Genomic DNA, 20,360 nt, shown 5'->3' with positions numbered 1-20,360 from the left:
GGACCGACTGCCCAGCATCCCTGTAGGGCCGGTGGAGAGATCTCAGTCCCATCTCCACCTGCCATATGGGTTTCCCCCCAGGACCAGTCTATGAGGTCCCCTACCTCTGTAGCTGGTACTGAAGCAGGGGATACTTCAGTTGGGTCTTCCCAGAACACCTCCACAATATCCTTCCAGCTGAAGGGCTCTGGACCTGGGTCTGACACTCTGCTCTCTCGCTGAGCCCTCTCAATGGAGTGGAAGAGATCTCGGTAGTCCTGCTCCAGTTCCCACTCCAGGGTTGCTAGGTGAGCCAGGTCTTTCTCTACCTCATGGGGGTCATCCCAATCCTGCCTAGCCTCCCTCTCGTAGAAGATGTTCTGAAGTCTGGACTGTGTAGGGGTCCCGAAGTCAGGCTCTGCAAAGGACTCCCATAACAAGCCTGGACCATAAAACTCCTCTCCCTCTGGCTTGTCATGCTCAGCTGCCCAGGGGGAATGTTGAATGACATGCCACCTTAGGGCCTGGTAAGCATCTTCTAGCCAAAGCTCCTTACATACCAGGTTCTGGAGCTCTGTTACCCAGTCATCCAGGGGCTGCTCCCCCAAGAGACCCATCCGCATCGCCACATGCTTCTGTAGCTGCTGCTCATAACTGAGGAGACTCTCACCTCGCCGCCACTGGGCATTTTCCAGGGCATCATACCAGACTTCCTTTCTGTCTGCATCCCTGTAGTCTGCGGCCGCCTCCTCCTCCTCGTCATAGAACGCTGTCCGAAGACTAGCCGATTTCATCCTGCTGTAGCCAGGGGCGCTGTACGGATACTAGCGTTGCCCTCAATTTAGTAAATCTGCGAACGGTGTCTCCGAGCTGCTTCTCCTCACACTAGGACGCCATCCCACCGCTTGCCACCAAATGTAACGGAACTCCTTGCACCCCGAGCGTGTACCTCCGTTGATAGGTGCTCCTAGTGCTTTCCGAGGACTCCAAGCACTCCACTTGACACCGTACGCACTGCAGACCCCACGAACCGCCAAAGCTTGGTTGAGGTCTTGCCGTCTCCTACCCACCCTGGACCTACGCCAAGGCTCCAGTGGGTGAACCTCTCCTAAAACCAGAGAGCAGGAACAGCTCTAAAAAGAGCTAGTAGTTATAGCCAGGGGAGTATAGCAAATCTCCCAGCGTATAGCAATCCCCCAGTCGATCAGTTACCCAAACATCAGCCTCAACATGATAAAGGGTAAAACATGAACTCACTGTACTTCACGTACAGCCTCTTTTATTCACAAACCAAAAACATGGTACTGCCCACAGGGGTTTGAAATACAACCAATCAGTATATTATAACACATCCCCACAAAATCCTCCCCTCTGTCCGTGATAGAATTACCTCACACTGGGTTGATGCAATCATCACAGACAGACGAATACACATGTGGGGACAATGGAACAGACATCACTTACTCAAACATACAATGTCACACCCTTTACATTACACATAGACATTTAACCCATTCCCAGACAGCTCAAGTCTGAGTGCATATTATTAGGTGAATGGCACTCAGACAACATGAATACAATAACATGAGCTATCTGGGTACCATCACATAACATACAATACAATTACACAATCACAGCTAAGACAATATCCCGTCAGAGGGAATAATAACCACAGGTGGTGTATAATCCAATTAATGTAATCACAGGGAACGACCTGTTTAAAACGTAGCCTTTAATCTAATTATAACATAAAATAACAAAACTCCCACAGACATACATAGAAGAACAAAAAAAGAAAATATATCCTTGATGACATAGAAGATGATACTTGTAATTGTCCAGAAGTGCGGGTCAGGTTGGACTGGGGGGACAGAGATGAAGTCTAATCTGTCCCTATTCCTGGCCCTGGGCTGGATTATACACCACCTGTGGTTATTATTCCCTCTGACGGGATATTGTCTTAGCTGTGATTACATTAATTTAACCATTTGCTACATACCCGTGAGCTTGTCTCACGCCTTGATATGGCTGGCTTTCTTAGCACACAATTGGATACCAATAAATGGCTCCTAGAAGCTAATGAAATTTTTTCAGAGAAAGAGCTGACAGGCACAAATACCGCTGCTCCTTCAATTAAAACCACTTTTAAGGACCTCTATGAAATCCACAAGGAGTATCATAAATCCTGGTGGGAGGTTCAGTCTTTGGATAACTACATCAGGAATTCGATCATACCTAGAGGCCTACGAATCTTTCTAAAACCTGCACCACGCATCTGTACCCCAGATTTCTTGACCAGGTGGGAAAGTGAAATAATAGACAGTTCTCTACGACTTATGCGATTGTTGTTGGATCAGGAGCGGGCTAACTTGGAGACGGTTGGGAGATCACTGAACACCCAGGTGGAGATAGCACTGGGATTCAGGGACCACCCAGAGTTCTCAAAGAAAGAAGTTGAGCTACAAACCAATGTTGAGAGGTTCAAGTCTAACTTAGTTGAACGCAAGCACCGACAATTCATCAAGGACTTGTCGGACTTTAGAAATAAGACAGCGTATCTAGTAGCACAGCCTACTGAGAAAGCCTCCGCCAGTGAGGGCTCGGCCTCTGAGGCTGAAAGCTCGGACTTGGATTATTACCAATCCCAACAACACCAATACTCTAGGCGCCGTGGTAACTGGAGAGGCAAGGGTCGAGGCAGAGGGAGAGGTCAATATATTCAGAGGCCTCAGACACGAGGCTACCAACCCACAGGCCAAAGGTCTGGGGCATCATGGGGAATACAGGCCCCCTCCCGCCAAACTGTAAGAACAGATACCACTGTCGACCCAGAACCAACAAACAAGTTAATGATGGCCCCAAGTGGGACCACCTTATTGGATACTGCCTCCTCATCTGGTATCTTACCAGTTGTAAACAACTCTTCTTCCTCTTCTTTTTTAGGCCCGCCCCCACCCAGCACCTACATCCTGAGAGACCGTACACAAACACACTGCCAACCTGTAAAGAAATATTGATCTCACCAGAGGGTCAACCTGTGATTCTTAATCTATCCGGGATTAATCTATCTGAGGTTGAACTAAAATTATTAAACAAAGGATTGTCTTTTGTGCCAACCACCCGCTTCTGTCTTTTTGATTGGGTAAAGGATCTCCACTTATTTGTGAGAAAATTACGGTGGCGAAAGCTATTCTGCGCCTCCGACAAAAAGAGGAGCATCGAACTTGGACTTGATCCAAGTGATCTCATGGGCTATGATGCCCTAGTGGATCTATTGGACGACAATGACCGTCCTCCGGGCCAGGGTCCATTTACGAGTCTCAGAAATAAGAGTACGAGGATGCCTCCCAAAACATTGGGTGAGGCTCATATTGATTTGTTTCTTAAATCTGTAACCAGGGATTTGGGGAATCTAACATCAAGACAGGTTAGTGGTATGAAAAATTACACACAGAGGGAAATGGAAATACTACGGGATCTTAGTACCAACAAACAACTTATATTCAAACCATCGGACAAAGGGGGGAACATTGTTGTCATGTCTAGTGAACAATACTGTAACATGTGTATGTCGCTCCTATCTGATGGATCCAGTTATGAGTTGCTCAAACTGGACCCAACTCAGCTGTACGCGAGGGAACTATCCCAGATCCTACAGGAGGCCCTTGAGGGGAGACTCATTGACCGACGTGAATGTGATTACCTTGAAGTATCTAACCCTCGGGTGGCGACGTTCTATTGTCTCCCCAAGGTTCATAAAGGCACGGTCCCCCTCAAGGGCCGTCCAATTGTATCTGGGATAGGGGGCCTTACAGAACACGTAGGCACCTATATAGACAAGATCTTGCGCCCATTTGTGATGTCTCTACCCTCATATCTCCGCGACACAAATGATCTACTGAAACGGATAGATGGCATTTCATTGGATCCAGGTGTGTGGCTAGCCTCCATTGATGTGGAAGCTCTTTACACCTCTATTCCACACAATAAGGGCTTGGCAGCAATCAAATATTTTTTAGACACCAGATCCACCGATCTCAAGGAACACAACCATCTTGTCATCAGACTCCTAGATTTTGCTTTAAGACATAACTACTTTGTGTTCAATGGTCGGTTCTACCACCAGCTCAGGGGCACGGCGATGGGGAGCCCTTGTGCGCCCACTTACGCCAACCTGCTCCTGGGCTGGTGGGAGGACACCATTGTCTTTACTGAAGGGATGCAGAGATGGACCCGCCATATAATATCTTGGTCGAGGTTCATCGATGATATCCTGTTATTCTGGTCAGGCACTGCAGAAGATTTTGATGGGTTCATGAAGGACCTTAATATCAATCACATCGGTCTATTTTTTACCCATGAACTACAATCTAGAACAATCAATTTCCTTGATCTACAGATTAGTAAGGACACAAACAACACTCTAACAACTACCCTGTTCCGTAAATCCACTTCAACAAATAGTTTATTGAGATGGGACAGTTTTCACCCCAAACCACTCAAAAAAGGTATCCCTAAGGGACAGTTTCTGCGGATCCGCAGGAACTGTTCCGATCAAACCGAGTTTGACAAACAAGCAAGTACCCTATTCCACCGGTTTAAACAGAGGGGGTATTCTGAGGACTGCCTCTATGAAGCTTGGAACCATGCTGGATCCCTTGATAGATCAGCATTAATTCACTCTGTAGGGAAAAAGAAAACATCGGATGAAGTGATCAGAATTATAGGTACATATGACACTGAAGCTAATCAAGTCCGCCAGATCATCGGACGATATTGGTCACTGATCAAGGCCGATCCTGACCTGACTGATCTTCTTCCTGAGCATCCCTCAATTACCTTCAGGCGAGGTCGAAGTATAGGGGATCAACTGGTACACAGCCACTTTGAACCTGCCTCCCCCTCGTTTACGTGGCTAGTAGATAGGAGAAATGGTACATATAGATGTGGTAAATGTAAGGCTTGTTCCTTCATAACAGTAGGCCAATCCTTCACGAACACCGAACAGACCCATACGTATATGACCCGTGGCTTTGCAAACTGCAATACAATGGGCGTGGTTTACATGGCCCAATGTAAATGCAGCCTTAGATACATCGGCAAAACTTGTAGAGCCTTTAAAAAGAGGATCCTGGAGCATATTGGCGATATTCGCCACAAGCGCGATAAACCTTTATCCAGACATGTGGTTTTAAAACATGGAGGAGACCCAAAAGCTGTAAACTTCTCAATGGTGGAAACAGTAAAACATTCCATCAGGGGAGGTGACATTGACACTATCCTGAGACAGAAAGAGTCGAAATGGATACATATGCTTAACACCATGTCACCTGCAGGACTGAACGAAAATATCGATTATTCCTGCTTTCTTTAGCCAGCCATATGCTATTTTACATGGGGTTAACATATATATCTCGAGCACTGTAGTATTTTGAAGGGGAGGATATGTGGCCACCCCCATTACAGTGCCGCTTTTGATCTACCCCATATAGAACATCAATTTATACATATATACATGCTCTATTCACTACGATGTAATAGAGTTTTTACTAATAGCTTGTTTTTAGCCTGCACCGTGCCCCTACGGGCGTATACCGGTCCCAAATGCTGTCCCCACTGTAATCAATCATACCATATTGATTTATGGTCTGCGCATCCACACTGCGCTAATTGCCTGCCCCCCCCCCTTTCCCCACCCCTTCTCTTCCTAATCAGGGATAATATATCTGTACTGGGTCTCTTTTCTGCATAACTGTGCTCTCTTTATAAAAAGACCCGGTTTTGAACCTTGTACTATAGGTATTCTACTGTCCCCTTACATCTTGTCACATGATCGGAGGTGGTGGGTGACGTCATCGGGCGGCGCTCTGGCACTAGGAGGCCACAACAGTGTGACCATGTGATCGGGCGCGCCCGGTGACGTCATCCACGAGGCTCGCACGCCGGCCGGCTTGTACTCCGGATCCGCCCTCATCGTGGGGACACACCCCGTTTGGGCGGGACTGAACGGGGGCGGTACCATGCACAAACTAAGCACCAGGGGACAGGAGGTTTGGTTGAATCTATCCAGCAGCACAGGCACGCCCATAGGAGGCGTGAGCGGGCCATAGGCCCACGCCTAATCTTAGGTATGTATGGGGAGGGGCGGGGCGACATTCGGCCCCCTGCTCCACCTCCCAAAGGCGGGCTATTTAAACCAAGCAGGATTCACTGCTCGGCGACCTCACATACAGGACCAGTGAGGCACCACTAATTGTGAGTTTCCTGGGAAAACAGGGGGCTGTTTCCCCCTACCAACAGAAGGTTAGTCTCTGGCCTTATCTGGCTTTTAATCCTGACTACCATTTATGTCTCAAACAGTGCAGACGCGGGCCATGGCTAGAGTGAGAGTGGACATATGACTATCCCCACAGACGGCTTGGGCCATTCTTGGCCGTATATGGACACGCAAGTAGTATCTTGTTACCTGTTTGCCATGCGATCACACATGTTATCATGCATATGTGACTGTTTATAGGAGGTCGTCACTTTGATTATTTATGTGGGAATTCCTATGTTGGCTCATCGCCGGTACATATATGTGGGTATATCACCACACTGGCGAATGATTGCTTTTTGAGCAGACTCCAAAGGCCCCCTATTGTGGTCCCTGTATCTGATCATCTCAAGCTATTAAGTGAATGAACATAATGCGACCAGTATATGATCTGGTCTAACGGTGTCATCATAAATGAGGACCTTGCCACCAGGTTGGTTACCTCTTCTTGATGCCTAATTAAAGCATTGTACTTTGATATACGTCCCCTGAGGAACCCGACAATCAATCAGGGTGAAACGCGTTGGGACACTGGCATCTGATTGCATACTAGATGTAGTGCTTCTGGTGCCGTACATGTATATACATCTTAAATTATACACTGATATGTACAAATGTTAACGGCGTATCTTGGTGTGTTGACGTCACACAGTGTATCTGGAGTGTGGGGTTTGCACAGTGATATCGTCCATTGATGATGCACATTCATAGATAGCCACACTTCTGGTTGTCTATATATTCTTTATGACATATTTATTATTGGCAGCATTTCCACCCACACCACTGAGCATCCAGTGGGGTGGCTGGTTTGTTGCTTTCTATATGATTATCTATACTTTGTTTTTGTTTTGTGTATCTAGAGCAGGCCCTGAGTAGGGATCCATTAGGTTCACAGGGCCTTACCAGGGTCACCAGGAGGTTCCAGAATACGGGATCGTCCTTATCAGGGCGGCCATTCCGTTTATAGGCAGGGCTATTCAGCCCAGGGCCAGGAATAGGGACAGATTAGACTTCATCTCTGTCCCCCCAGTCCAACCTGACCCGCACTTCTGGACAATTACAAGTATCATCTTCTATGTCATCAAGGATATATTTTCTTTTTTTGTTCTTCTATGTATGTCTGTGGGAGTTTTGTTATTTTATGTTATAATTAGATTAAAGGCTACGTTTTAAACAGGTCGTTCCCTGTGATTAAAATACAATTACACAGACAGATGGTTCTGTCACACATCTCAAAACCCCACATGTCCCCATATGGCTTGGATCTGAGCGCTCAGATGCCACAACCACAGTCAAATCGCCATGGGGTTTAAGTTTTGCATCGGCTGATGAGAGGGCCCATAATCCTGGGGCAAGAGGCTGGTAGCCAGGCCTCTCCAAAACCCAGTGGCGAGGTTGGTTTCGCCACATATCTCCCCCCCCCCAGGGAAGACTAACCAGATACCTGACCTCATGCCGGTCGGTACCTGAGTTAGTCTGGCAGTCCACCCACAACCAAATACTGGACCAGTTGAATTTTAGGGCCTGGCTCTGTTCTGAATGTCCCCAGCTGTTGAGGGGGCATCTGCTACTCCTTGCTTCCTTGTTGCTTTCTAGCTTGGAGCTGTAGGTACTTGGTGGGCAGAGGCCGACTGCGCTCTGCCCCGATGCCAGCTCTTCCGCTGGGGTAGCCTGTGGGAAGTCCGGCTCTGGAGAAGAGGATAGGGGAGGGCAGAGGCCGACTGCGCTCTTCCCAGATGCCAGCTCTTCTGCTGGGGTAGCCTGTGGGGAGTCAGGCTCTGGATAAGAGGATAGAGGAGGGCAGAGGCTGACTGCGCTCTGCCCAGATGCCAGCTCTTCTGCTGGGGTAGCCTGTGGGGAGTCAGGCTCTGGATAAGAGGATAGGGGAGGGCAAAGGCTGACTGCGCTCTGCCCAGGTGCCAGCTCTTCTGCTGGGGTAGCCTGTGGGGAGTCAGGCTCTGGAAAAGAGGATAGAGGAGGGCAGAGGCTGACTGCGCTCTGCCCAGATGCCAGCTCTTCCACTGGGATGTGGTCAGGAAATCCTATCCCCAGGACCTTGTTGCAGATCGACTGTGGAGAGGAGGAATCGCTTACCTCCTCCTCCTGGCATTCCTGCAGGGTTGGTGGGGGATCTGAACCGGCCGTCCAGCATCCCGGTAGGCCTGGTGCAGAGACCGCGGTCCCATCTGCACCATCGGAGTTAGGGGTGCTGTCCCCCTGTGGTTGGGGAGAGAGACCGGTTGTCTCCTCTCCCTTCAAAGTACACTGCGCTGGGGAATGGAGACGATGCTCTCCTCTGCCTGCAAAACATACTGCCGCTGGGGAGCAGGACCAACTGTCCCTACTCCCTGAAACTCCGGCTGCCGTTGGGGATCTGGACCGACTGCCCAGCATCCCTGTAGGGCCGGTGGAGAGATCTCAGTCCCATCTCCACCTGCCATATGGGTTTCCCCCCAGGACCAGTCTATGAGGTCCCCTACCTCTGTAGCTGGCACTGAAGCAGGGGATACTTCAGTTGGGTCTTCCCAGAACACCTCCACAATATCCTTCCAGCTGAAGGGCTCTGGACCTGGGTCAGACACTCTGCTCTCTCGCTGAGCCCTCTCAATGGAGTGGAAGAGATCTCGGTAGTCCTGCTCCAGTTCCCACTCCAGGGTTGCTAGGTGAGCCAGGTCTTTCACTACCTTGTGGGGGTCCTCCCAATCCAGCCTAGCCTCACTCTCGTAGAAGATGTTCTGAAGTCTGGACTGTGCAGGGGTCCCGAAGTCAGGCTCTGCAAAGGACTCCCATAACAAGCCTGGACCATAAAACTCCTCTCCCTCTGGCTTGTCGTGCTCAGCTGCCCAGGGGGAATGTTGAATGACATGCCACCTTAGGGCCTGGTAAGCGTCCTCTAGCCAAAGCTCCTTACATACCAGGCTCTGGAGCTCTGTTACCCAGTCATCCAGGGGCTGCTCTCCCAAGAGACCCATCCGCATCGCCACACTCTTCTGTAGCCGCTGCTCATAACTGGGGAGACTCTCACCTCGCCGCTGCTGGGCATTTTCCAGGGCATCATACCAGACTTCCTTTCTGTCTGCATCCCTGTAGTCTGCGGCCGCCTCCTCCTCCTCGCCATGGAACACTGTCCGAAGACTAGCCGATTTCATCCTGCTGTAGCCAGGGGTGCTGTACGGATACTAGCGTTGCCCTCAATATACTCCATGAACGGTGTCTCCGAGCTGCTTCTCCTCACACTAGGACGCCATCCCACCGCTTGCCACCAAATGTAACGGAACTCCTTGCACCCCGACCGGGTACCTCCGTTGATAGGTGCTCCTAGTGCTTTCCGAGGACTCCAAGCACTCCGCTCCACACCGTCAGCACTGCAGACCCCATGAACCGCCAAAGCTTGGTTGAGGTCTTGCCGTCTCCTACCCACCCTGGACCTACGCCAAGGCTCCAGTGGGTGAACCTCTCCTAAAACCAGAGAGCAGGAACAGCTCTAAAAAGAGCTAGTAGTTATAGCCAGGGGAGTATAGCAAATCTCCCAGCGTATAGCAATCCCCCAGTCGATCAGTTACCCAAACATCAGCCTCAACATGATAAAGGGTAAAACATGAACTCACTGCACTTCACGTACAGCCTCTTTTATTCACAAACCAAAAACATAGTACTGCCCACAGGGGTTTGAAATACAACCAATCAATATATTATAACACATCCCCACAAAATCCTCCCCTCTGTCCGTGATAGAATTACCTCACACTCGGTTGATGCAATCACCACAGACAGACGAATACACATGTGGGGACAATGGAACAGACATCACTTACTCAAACATACAATGTCCCACCCTTTACATTACACATAGACATTTAACCCATTCCCAGACAGCTCAAGTCTGAGTGCATATTATTAGGTGAATGGCACTCAGACAACATGAATACAATAACATGAGCTATCTGGGTACCATCACATAACATACAATACAATTACACAGACAGATGGTTCTGTCACACATCTCAAAACCCCACATGTCCCCATATGGCTTGGATCTGAGCGCTCAGATGCCACAAACACAGTCAAATCACCCATGGGGTTTAAGTTTTGCATGGGCTGATGAGAGGGCCCATAATCCTGGGGCAAGAGGCTGGTAGCCAGGCCTCTCCAAAACCCAGTGGCGAGGTTGGTTTCGCCACACCGTGGTAATTAGGAAACAGCGATATCGCCGTTTTTTTAATACTGCGGTATATCGTGATACAGGTAAATCGCCCAACCCTAACTCACACATCGGGTTTTCTAAGGGTGAGACAGCCATTGTCCCTAATATGTAAAATTACAACAACCACAGTGTCCCGCCAAGATATTATTATTTACGGACAGGAAGATCCAGGATTTGCAGGATAATTACTACCCCTTTGGACTTGGTAAGAAACAGCAACACACGCCAGAGGTGGTAAGAAATAATGTTATCACCAATTTATGTTTAATTGTTTGAGCCTCATTTATTTAATTTCTGGAACAAGTAAAAGTTATGTTTTCAATTATTCCATATCCTGATTGGTTCAGTATCCACAAGAGTGGAAATGGCCTGCTTTAGCTGACTATTAGTCCATACCTGACGTTATAATATATGAGGCACTGCGCCTGTATATTGGCACCATCCTGTAACATGACACATTCACACAAGTTACAGAGAGTTATCATGGTGGTGGGATCACCTGTGTTTCCCTCCTACCTGCTGCTGCCGAGTCCATGATTTATCCAAAGCCAACGATGAGCGAAATGTTCCTGCACATCCTACTGCAAAGGTAGTGTACAGCGTCCTCCACAGCGGCAGCATCGGCATTGCTAAAAAACAGTCAGGAAATACACTTACAAGAAAAGATCTACAGCAACAGACAGAGAAAGAGACCTACCCATAGAAAAGAAACCTTCCCACTGAAGAGACCTCCTTATAGATCAGTCCTCACAATAAATAAAAGACCCAGAGAGCGACCTCCCCATAGATAAGAAACCCATTGATTGACCTCCCCATAGATGAAAAGACCCAGCGAGCGACCTCCCATTAGATGAAAGACCCAGCGAGTGACCTCCCCATAGATGAGAAACCCAGCGAGTGACCTCCTCATAGATAAGAAACCCATTGATTGACCTCCCCATAGATGAAAGACCCAGCGAGTGACCTTCCCATAGATAAGAAACCTAGCAAGTGACCTCCTCATAGATAAGAAACCCATTGATTGACCTCCCCATAGATGAAAGACCCAGCGAGCGACCGCCCCATGGATGAGAAACCCATCGAGTGACCTCCCCATAGATGAGAAACCCAGCGAGTAACCTCCCCATAGATGATAAACCCAGCGAGTGACCTCCCCAAAGATAATAAACCCATTGAGTAACGTTCCCATAGATAAGACCCAGAGAGCACCCTCTCATAGATGAAAGACCCAGTGAGTGACCTCCCCATAGATGAGAAACCTTCCCACTGAAGAGACCTAATTATAGATCAGAAACCCAGCGAGTGACCGCCCCATAGAGAAGAAACCCAGCGAGTGACCTCCCCATAGATGAGAAACCCAGCGAGTGACCTCCCCATAGATAAGAAACCCAGCGAGTGACCTCCCCATAGATGAGAAACCCAGCGAGTGACCTCCCCATAGATGAGAAACCCAGCGAGTGACCTCCCCATAGATGAGAAACCCAGCGAGTGACCTCCCCATAGATGAGAAACCCAGCGAGTGACCTCCCCATAGATGAGAAAACCAGCGAGTGACCTCCCCATAGATGAGAAACCCAGCGAGTGACCTCCCCATAGATGAGAAACCCAGCGAGTGACCTCCCCATAGATGAGAAACCCAGCGAGTGACCTCCCCATAGATGAGAAACCCAGCGAGTGACCTCCCCATAGATGAGAAACCCAGCGAGTGACCTCCCCATAGATGAGAAACCCAGCGAGTGACCTCCCCATAGATGAGAAACCCAGCGAGTGACCTCCCCATAGATGAGAAACCCAGCGAGTGACCTCCCCATAGATGAGAAACCCAGCGAGTGACCTCCCCATAGATGAGAAACCCAGCGAGTGACCTCCCCATAGATGAGAAACCCAGCGAGTGACCTCCCCATAGATGAGAAACCCAGCGAGTGACCTCCCCATAGATGAGAAACCCAGCGAGTGACCTCCCCATAGATGAGAAACCCAGCGAGTGACCTCCCCATAGATGAGAAACCCAGCGAGTGACCTCCCCATAGATGAGAAACCCAGCGAGTGACCTCCCCATAGATGAGAAACCCAGCGAGTGACCTCCCCATAGATGAGAAACCCAGCGAGTGACCTCCCCATAGATGAGAAACCCAGCGAGTGACCTCCCCATAGATGAGAAACCCAGCGAGTGACCTCCCCATAGATGAGAAACCCAGCGAGTGACCTCCCCATAGATGAGAAACCCAGCGAGTGACCTCCCCATAGATGAGAAACCCAGCGAGTGACCTCCCCATAGATGAGAAACCCAGCGAGTGACCGCCCCATAGAGGAGAAACCCAGCGAGTGACCTCCCCATAGATGAGAAACCCAGCGAGTGACCGCCCCATAGAGGAGAAACCCAGCGAGTGACCTCCCCATAGATGAGAAACCCAGCGAGTGACCTCCCCATAGATGAGAAACCCAGCGAGTGACCTCCCCATAGATGAGAAACCCAGCGAGTGACCTCCCCATAGATGAGAAACCCAGCGAGTGACCTCCCCATAGATGAGAAACCCAGTGAGTGACCGCCCCATAGAGGAGAAACCCAGCAAGTGACCTCCCCATAGATGAAAGACCCAGAGAGTGACCTCCCCATAGATGAGAAACCCAGTGAGTGACCTCCCCATAGATGAGAAACCCAGTGAGTGACCTCCCCATAGATGAAAGACCCAGAGAGTGACCGCCCCAAAGATAATAAACCCATTGAGTAACGGTCCCATAGATAAGACCCAGAGAGCAACCTCCCCATAGATAAGAAACCCTACGGGGTGTGTATACTTATGAGGAGTACAGAATATATATAACATACAGGGGGTGTGTATACTTATGAGGAGTACAGAGTGTATATAACATACAGGGGGGTGTATACTTATGAGCAGTACAGAGTGTATATAACATACGGGGTGTGTATACTTATGAGGAGTACAGAGTGTATATAACATACGGGGTGTGTATACTTATGAGGAGTACAGAGTGTATATAACATACAGGGGGGTGTATACTTATGAGCAGTACAGAGTGTATATAACATACAGGGGGTGTGTATACTTATGAGCAGTACAGAGTGTATATAACATACAGGGGGGTGTATACTTATGAGCAGTACAGAGTGTATATAACATACAGGGGGGTGTATACTTATGAGCAGTACAGAGTGTATATAACATACAGGGGGGTGTATACTTATGAGCAGTACAGAGTGTATATAACATACAGGGGGGTGTATACTTATGAGCAGTACAGAGTGTATATAACATACAGGGGGTGTGTATACTTATGAGGAGTACAGAGTATATATAACATACAGGGGGGTGTATACTTATGAGCAGTACAGAGTGTATATAACATACAGGGGGTGTGTATACTTATGAGCAGTACAGAGTGTATATAACATACAGGGGGGTGTATACTTATGAGCAGTACAGAGTGTATATAACATACAGGGGGTGTGTATACTTATGATCAGTACAGAGTGTATATAACATACAGGGGGGTGTGTATACTTATGAGCAGTACAGAGTGTATATAACATACAGGGGGTGTGTATACTTATGAGCAGTACAGAGTGTATATAACATACAGGGGGGTGTATACTTATGAGCAGTACAGAGTGTATATAACATACAGGGGGTGTGTATACTTATGATCAGTACAGAGTGTATATAACATACAGGGGGGTGTGTATACTTATGAGCAGTACAGAGTGTATATAACATACAGGGGGGTGTATACTTATGAGCAGTACAGAGTGTATATAACATACAGGGGGTGTGTATACTTATGAGCAGTACAGAGTGTATATAACATACAGGGGGGTGTATACTTATGAGCAGTACAGAGTGTATATAACATACAGGGGGTGTGTATACTTATGAGCAGTACAGGGTGTATATAACATACAGGGGTGTGTATACTTATGAGCAGTACAGAGTGTATATAACATACAGGGGGGTGTGTATACTTATGAGCAGTACAGAGTGTATATAACATACAGGGGGTGTGTATACTTATGAGCAGTACAGGGTGTATATAACATACAGGGGTGTGTATACTTATGAGCAGTACAGAGTGTATATAACATACAGGGGGTGTATACTTATGAGGAGTACAGAGTGTATATAACATACAGGGGGGTGTGTATACTTATGAGCAGTACAGAGTGTATATAACATACAGGGGGTGTATACTTATGAGCAGTACAGAGTGTATATAACATACAGGGGGGGTGTATACTTATGATCAGTACAGAGTGTATATAACATACAGGGGGGTGTGTATACTTATGAGCAGTACAGAGTGTATATAACATACAGGGGGTGTGTATACTTATGAGCAGTACAGAGTGTATATAACATACAGGGGGGTGTATACTTATGAGGAGTACAGAGTGTATATAACATACAGGGGGGTGTATACTTATGAGCAGTACAGAGTGTATATAACATACAGGGGGGTGTATACTTATGAGCAGTACAGAGTGTATATAACATACAGGGGGTGTGTATACTTATGATCAGTACAGAGTGTATATAACATACAGGGGGGTGTGTATACTTATGAGCAGTACAGAGTGTATATAACATACAGGGGGTGTGTATACTTATGAGCAGTACAGAGTGTATATAACATACAGGGGGGTGTATACTTATGAGCAGTACAGAGTGTATATAACATACAGGGGGGTGTGTATACTTATGAGCAGTACAGAGTGTATATAACATACAGGGGGTGTGTATACTTATGAGCAGTACAGGGTGTATATAACATACAGGGGTGTGTATACTTATGAGCAGTACAGAGTGTATATAACATACAGGGGGTGTATACTTATGAGGAGTACAGAGTGTATATAACATACAGGGGGGGGGGGGTGTATACTTATGAGGAGTACAGAGTGTATATAACATACAGGGGGGTGTATACTTATGAGGAGTACAGAGTGTATATAACATACAGGGGGGTGTATACTTATGAGGAGTACAGAGTGTATATAACATACAGGGGGGGGGGGTGTATACTTATGAGGAGTACAGAGTGTATATAACATACAGGGGGGTGTGTATACTTATGAGCAGTACAGAGTGTATATAACATACAGGGGGTGTATACTTATGAGGAGTACAGAGTGTATATAACATACAGGGGGGTGTATACTTATGAGCAGTACAGAGTGTATATAACATACAGGGGGGTGTGTATACTTATGAGGAGTACAGAGTGTATATAACATACAGGGGGGTGTGTATACTTATGAGGAGTACAGAGTGTATATAACATACAGGGGGGTGTATACTTATGAGCAGTACAGAGTGTATATAACATACAGGGGGGTGTGTATACTTATGAGCAGTACAGAGTGTATATAACATACAGGGGGTGTATACTTATGAGGAGTACAGAGTGTATATAACATACAGGGGGGGTGTATACTTATGAGCAGTACAGAGTGTATATAACATACAGGGGGGTGTGTATACTTATGAGGAGTACAGAGTGTATATAACATACAGGGGGGTGTATACTTATGAGGAGTACAGAGTGTATATAACATACAGGGGGGTGTATACTTATGAGGAGTACAGAGTGTATATAACATACAGGGGGGGGGGTGTATACTTATGAGGAGTACAGAGTGTATATAACATACAGGGGGGTGTGTATACTTATGAGGAGTACAGAGTGTATATAACATACGGGGGGGTGTATACTTATGAGGAGTACAGAGTGTATATAACATACAGGGGGGTGTATACTTATGAGCAGTACAGAGTGTATATAACATACAGGGGGTGTGTATACTTATGAGCAGTACAGAGTGTATATAACATACAGGGGGGTGTATACTTATGAGCAGTACAGAGTGTATATAACATACAGGGGGTGTGTATACTTATGATCAGTACAGAGTGTATATAACATACAGGGGGGTGTGTATACTTATGAGCAGTACAGAGTGTATATAACATACAGGGGGTGTGTATACTTATGAGCAGTACAGAGTGTATATAACATACAGGGGGGTGTATACTTATGAGCAGTACAGAGTGTATATAACATACAGGGGGGTGTGTATACTTATGAGCAGTACAGAGTGTATATAACATACAGGGGGTGTGTATACTTATGAGCAGTACAGGGTGTATATAACATACAGGGGTGTGTATACTTATGAGCAGTACAGAGTGTATATAACATACAGGGGGTGTATACTTATGAGGAGTACAGAGTGTATATAACATACAGGGGGGGGGGGTGTATACTTATGAGGAGTACAGAGTGTATATAACATACAGGGGGGTGTATACTTATGAGGAGTACAGAGTGTATATAACATACAGGGGGGTGTATACTTATGAGGAGTACAGAGTGTATATAACATACAGGGGGGGGGGGGTGTATACTTATGAGGAGTACAGAGTGTATATAACATACAGGGGGGTGTGTATACTTATGAGCAGTACAGAGTGTATATAACATACAGGGGGTGTATACTTATGAGGAGTACAGAGTGTATATAACATACAGGGGGGTGTATACTTATGAGCAGTACAGAGTGTATATAACATACAGGGGGGTGTGTATACTTATGAGGAGTACAGAGTGTATATAACATACAGGGGGGTGTGTATACTTATGAGCAGTACAGAGTGTATATAACATACAGGGGGTGTATACTTATGAGGAGTACAGAGTGTATATAACATACAGGGGGGTGTATACTTATGAGCAGTACAGAGTGTATATAACATACAGGGGGGTGTGTATACTTATGAGCAGTACAGAGTGTATATAACATACAGGGGGTGTATACTTATGAGGAGTACAGAGTGTATATAACATACAGGGGGGGTGTATACTTATGAGCAGTACAGAGTGTATATAACATACAGGGGGGTGTGTATACTTATGAGGAGTACAGAGTGTATATAACATACAGGGGGGTGTATACTTATGAGGAGTACAGAGTGTATATAACATACAGGGGGGTGTATACTTATGAGGAGTACAGAGTGTATATAACATACAGGGGGGGGGTGTATACTTATGAGGAGTACAGAGTGTATATAACATACAGGGGGGTGTGTATACTTATGAGGAGTACAGAGTGTATATAACATACGGGGGGGTGTATACTTATGAGGAGTACAGAGTGTATATAACATACAGGGGGGTGTATACTTATGAGCAGTACAGAGTGTATATAACATACAGGGGGTGTGTATACTTATGAGCAGTACAGAGTGTATATAACATACAGGGGGGTGTGTATACTTATGAGCAGTACAGAGTGTATATAACATACAGGGGGGTGTGTATACTTATGAGCAGTACAGAGTGTATATAACATACAGGGGGTGTATACTTATGAGGAGTACAGAGTGTATATAACATACAGGGGGGTGTATACTTATGAGCAGTACAGAGTGTATATAACATACAGGGGGGTGTGTATACTTATGAGCAGTACAGAGTGTATATAACATACAGGGGGTGTATACTTATGAGGAGTACAGAGTGTATATAACATACAGGGGGGTGTATACTTATGAGGAGTACAGAGTGTATATAACATACAGGGGGGTGTGTATACTTATGAGCAGTACAGAGTGTATATAACATACAGGGGGGGTGTATACTTATGAGCAGTACAGAGTGTATATAACATACAGGGGGTGTGTATACTTATGAGGAGTACAGAGTGTATATAACATACAGAGGTGTGTATACTTATGAGGAGTACAGAGTGTATATAACATACAGGGGGGGTGTATACTTATGAGCAGTACAGAGTGTATATAACATACAGGGGGTGTGTATACTTATGAGCAGTACAGAGTGTATATAACATACAGGGGGGGTGTATACTTATGAGCAGTACAGAGTGTATATAACATACAGGGGGGTGTATACTTATGAGCAGTACAGAGTGTATATAACATACAGGGGGGGTGTATACTTATGAGCAGTACAGAGTGTATATAACATACAGGGGGGGTGTATACTTATGAGCAGTACAGAGTGTATATAACATACAGGGGGGTGTATACTTATGAGCAGTACAGAGTGTATATAACATACAGGGGGGGTGTATACTTATACTGAACACTCACTTCTAGCAGACACAGTCCAGGACACGCCCCTCAGAAGGTCACTGCAGCCACGTGACTGTGTACTTCCTCGTCATGTGATCAATGTCTCCCCCTCCTCCCCACTCTGCACGTGATCTGTCCGGGTCTATAGTTAAAGGGCCGGTAGTCTTCTATTTTCCCGATGGGGATGAGCAGCAGCGCGGCTGACAACAGAATACCCGGATGTTCTCCTCCCGGGTGTCAGCCGCGTCCTGCTCAGTGTGATAGGGACTCTGTACAGTGTAGCAGCAGGGGGACTGCAGAGAGCAACATCTGTCATCTGTGCTCCACCTGTCATCTGTGCTCCTCCTGTAATGTCTGCACTAATCTGTGCTCCACCTGTAATGTCTGCACTAATATCTGCTCCCCCTGTAACGTCTGCACTAATGTCTGCTCCACCTGTAATGTCTGCTCCACCTGTCATCTGTGCTCCTCCTGTAATGTCTGCTCCACCTGTCATCTGTGCTCCTCCTGTAATGTCTGCACTAATCTGTGCTCCACCTGTAACGTCTGCTCCCCCTGTAACGTCTGCCCTAATGTCTGCTCCCCCTGTAACGTCTGCACTAATGTCTGCTCCCCCTGTAACGTCTGCACTAACGTCTGCTCCCCCTGTAACGTCTGCACTAACGTCTGCTCCCCCTGTAACGTCTGCACTAATGTCTGCTCCCCCTGTAACGTCTGCACTAATGTCTGCTCCCCCTGTAACGTCTGCACTAATGTCTGCTCCCCCTGTAACGTCTGCACTAATGTCTGCTCCCCCTGTAACGTCTGCTCCCCCTGTAACGTCTGCCCTAATGTCTGCTCCCCCTGTAACGTCTGCACTAATGTCTGCTCCCCCTGTAACGTCTGCACTAATGTCTGCTCCCCCTGTAATGTCTGCACTAATGTCTGCTCCCCCTGTAACGTCTGCACTAATGTCTGCTCCCCCTGTAACGTCTGCTCCCCCTGTAACGTCTGCCCTAATGTCTGCTCCCCCTGTAACGTCTGCACTAATGTCTGCTCCCCCTGTAACGTCTGCTCCCCCTGTAACGTCTGCTCCCCCTGTAACGTCTGCACTAATGTCTGCTCCCCCTGTAACGTCTGCTCCCCCTGTAACGTCTGCACTAATGTCTGCTCCCCCTGTAACGTCTGCACTAATGTCTGCTCCCCCTGTAACGTCTGCTCCCCCTGTAACGTCTGCACTAATGTCTGCTCCCCCTGTAACGTCTGCACTAATGTCTGCTCCCCCTGTAATGTCTGCCCTAATGTCTGCTCCCCCTGTAACGTCTGCACTAATGTCTTCTCCCCCTGTAACGTCTGCTCCCCCTGTAATGTCTGCACTAATGTCTGCTCCCCCTGTAACGTCTGCTCCCCCTGTAACGTCTGCACTAATGTCTGCTCCCCCTGTAACGTCTGCTCCCCCTGTAACGTCTGCACTAACGTCTGCTCCCCCTGTAACGTCTGCACTAACGTCTGCTCCCCCTGTAACGTCTGCACTAACGTCTGCTCCCCCTGTAACGTCTGCACTAACGTCTGCTCCCCCTGTAACGTCTGCACTAACGTCTGCTCCCCCTGTAATGTCTGCACTAATGTCTGCTCCCCCTGTAACGTCTGCTCCCCCTGTAACGTCTGCACTAATGTCTGCTCCCCCTGTAACGTCTGCACTAATGTCTGCTCCCCCTGTAACGTCTGCTCCCCCTGTAACGTCTGCTCCCCCTGTAACGTCTGCACT

At 47.4% G+C, this 20,360-nt stretch overlaps 1 protein-coding gene across 1 annotated transcript in view; it reads right to left on the bottom strand.

The window, feature by feature from the left end:
- HINT2 (histidine triad nucleotide binding protein 2) overlaps positions 1–18,723 on the bottom strand; it is a 47,645-nt gene extending 28,922 nt beyond the window's left edge. Inside the window, exons 1-2 of the mRNA XM_040420662.1 lie at positions 18,632–18,723; positions 11,016–11,128 (exon numbers count right to left, since the gene is read on the bottom strand). Of these exons, the coding sequence (XP_040276596.1) occupies positions 11,016–11,126 (111 nt within the window). The 5' untranslated portion in view covers positions 11,127–11,128; positions 18,632–18,723. The remainder of the gene's footprint in view (positions 1–11,015; positions 11,129–18,631) is intronic.
- Positions 18,724–20,360: the final 1,637 nt, after the last annotated feature.

Source organism: Bufo bufo, chromosome 2 (assembly GCF_905171765.1).
Source record: "Bufo bufo chromosome 2, aBufBuf1.1, whole genome shotgun sequence".
Classification (NCBI taxonomy): Eukaryota; Metazoa; Chordata; class Amphibia; order Anura; family Bufonidae; genus Bufo; species Bufo bufo.
Note: the sequence above shows the minus strand (reverse complement) of the source record. Positions and strands in the feature narration are given on the sequence as shown.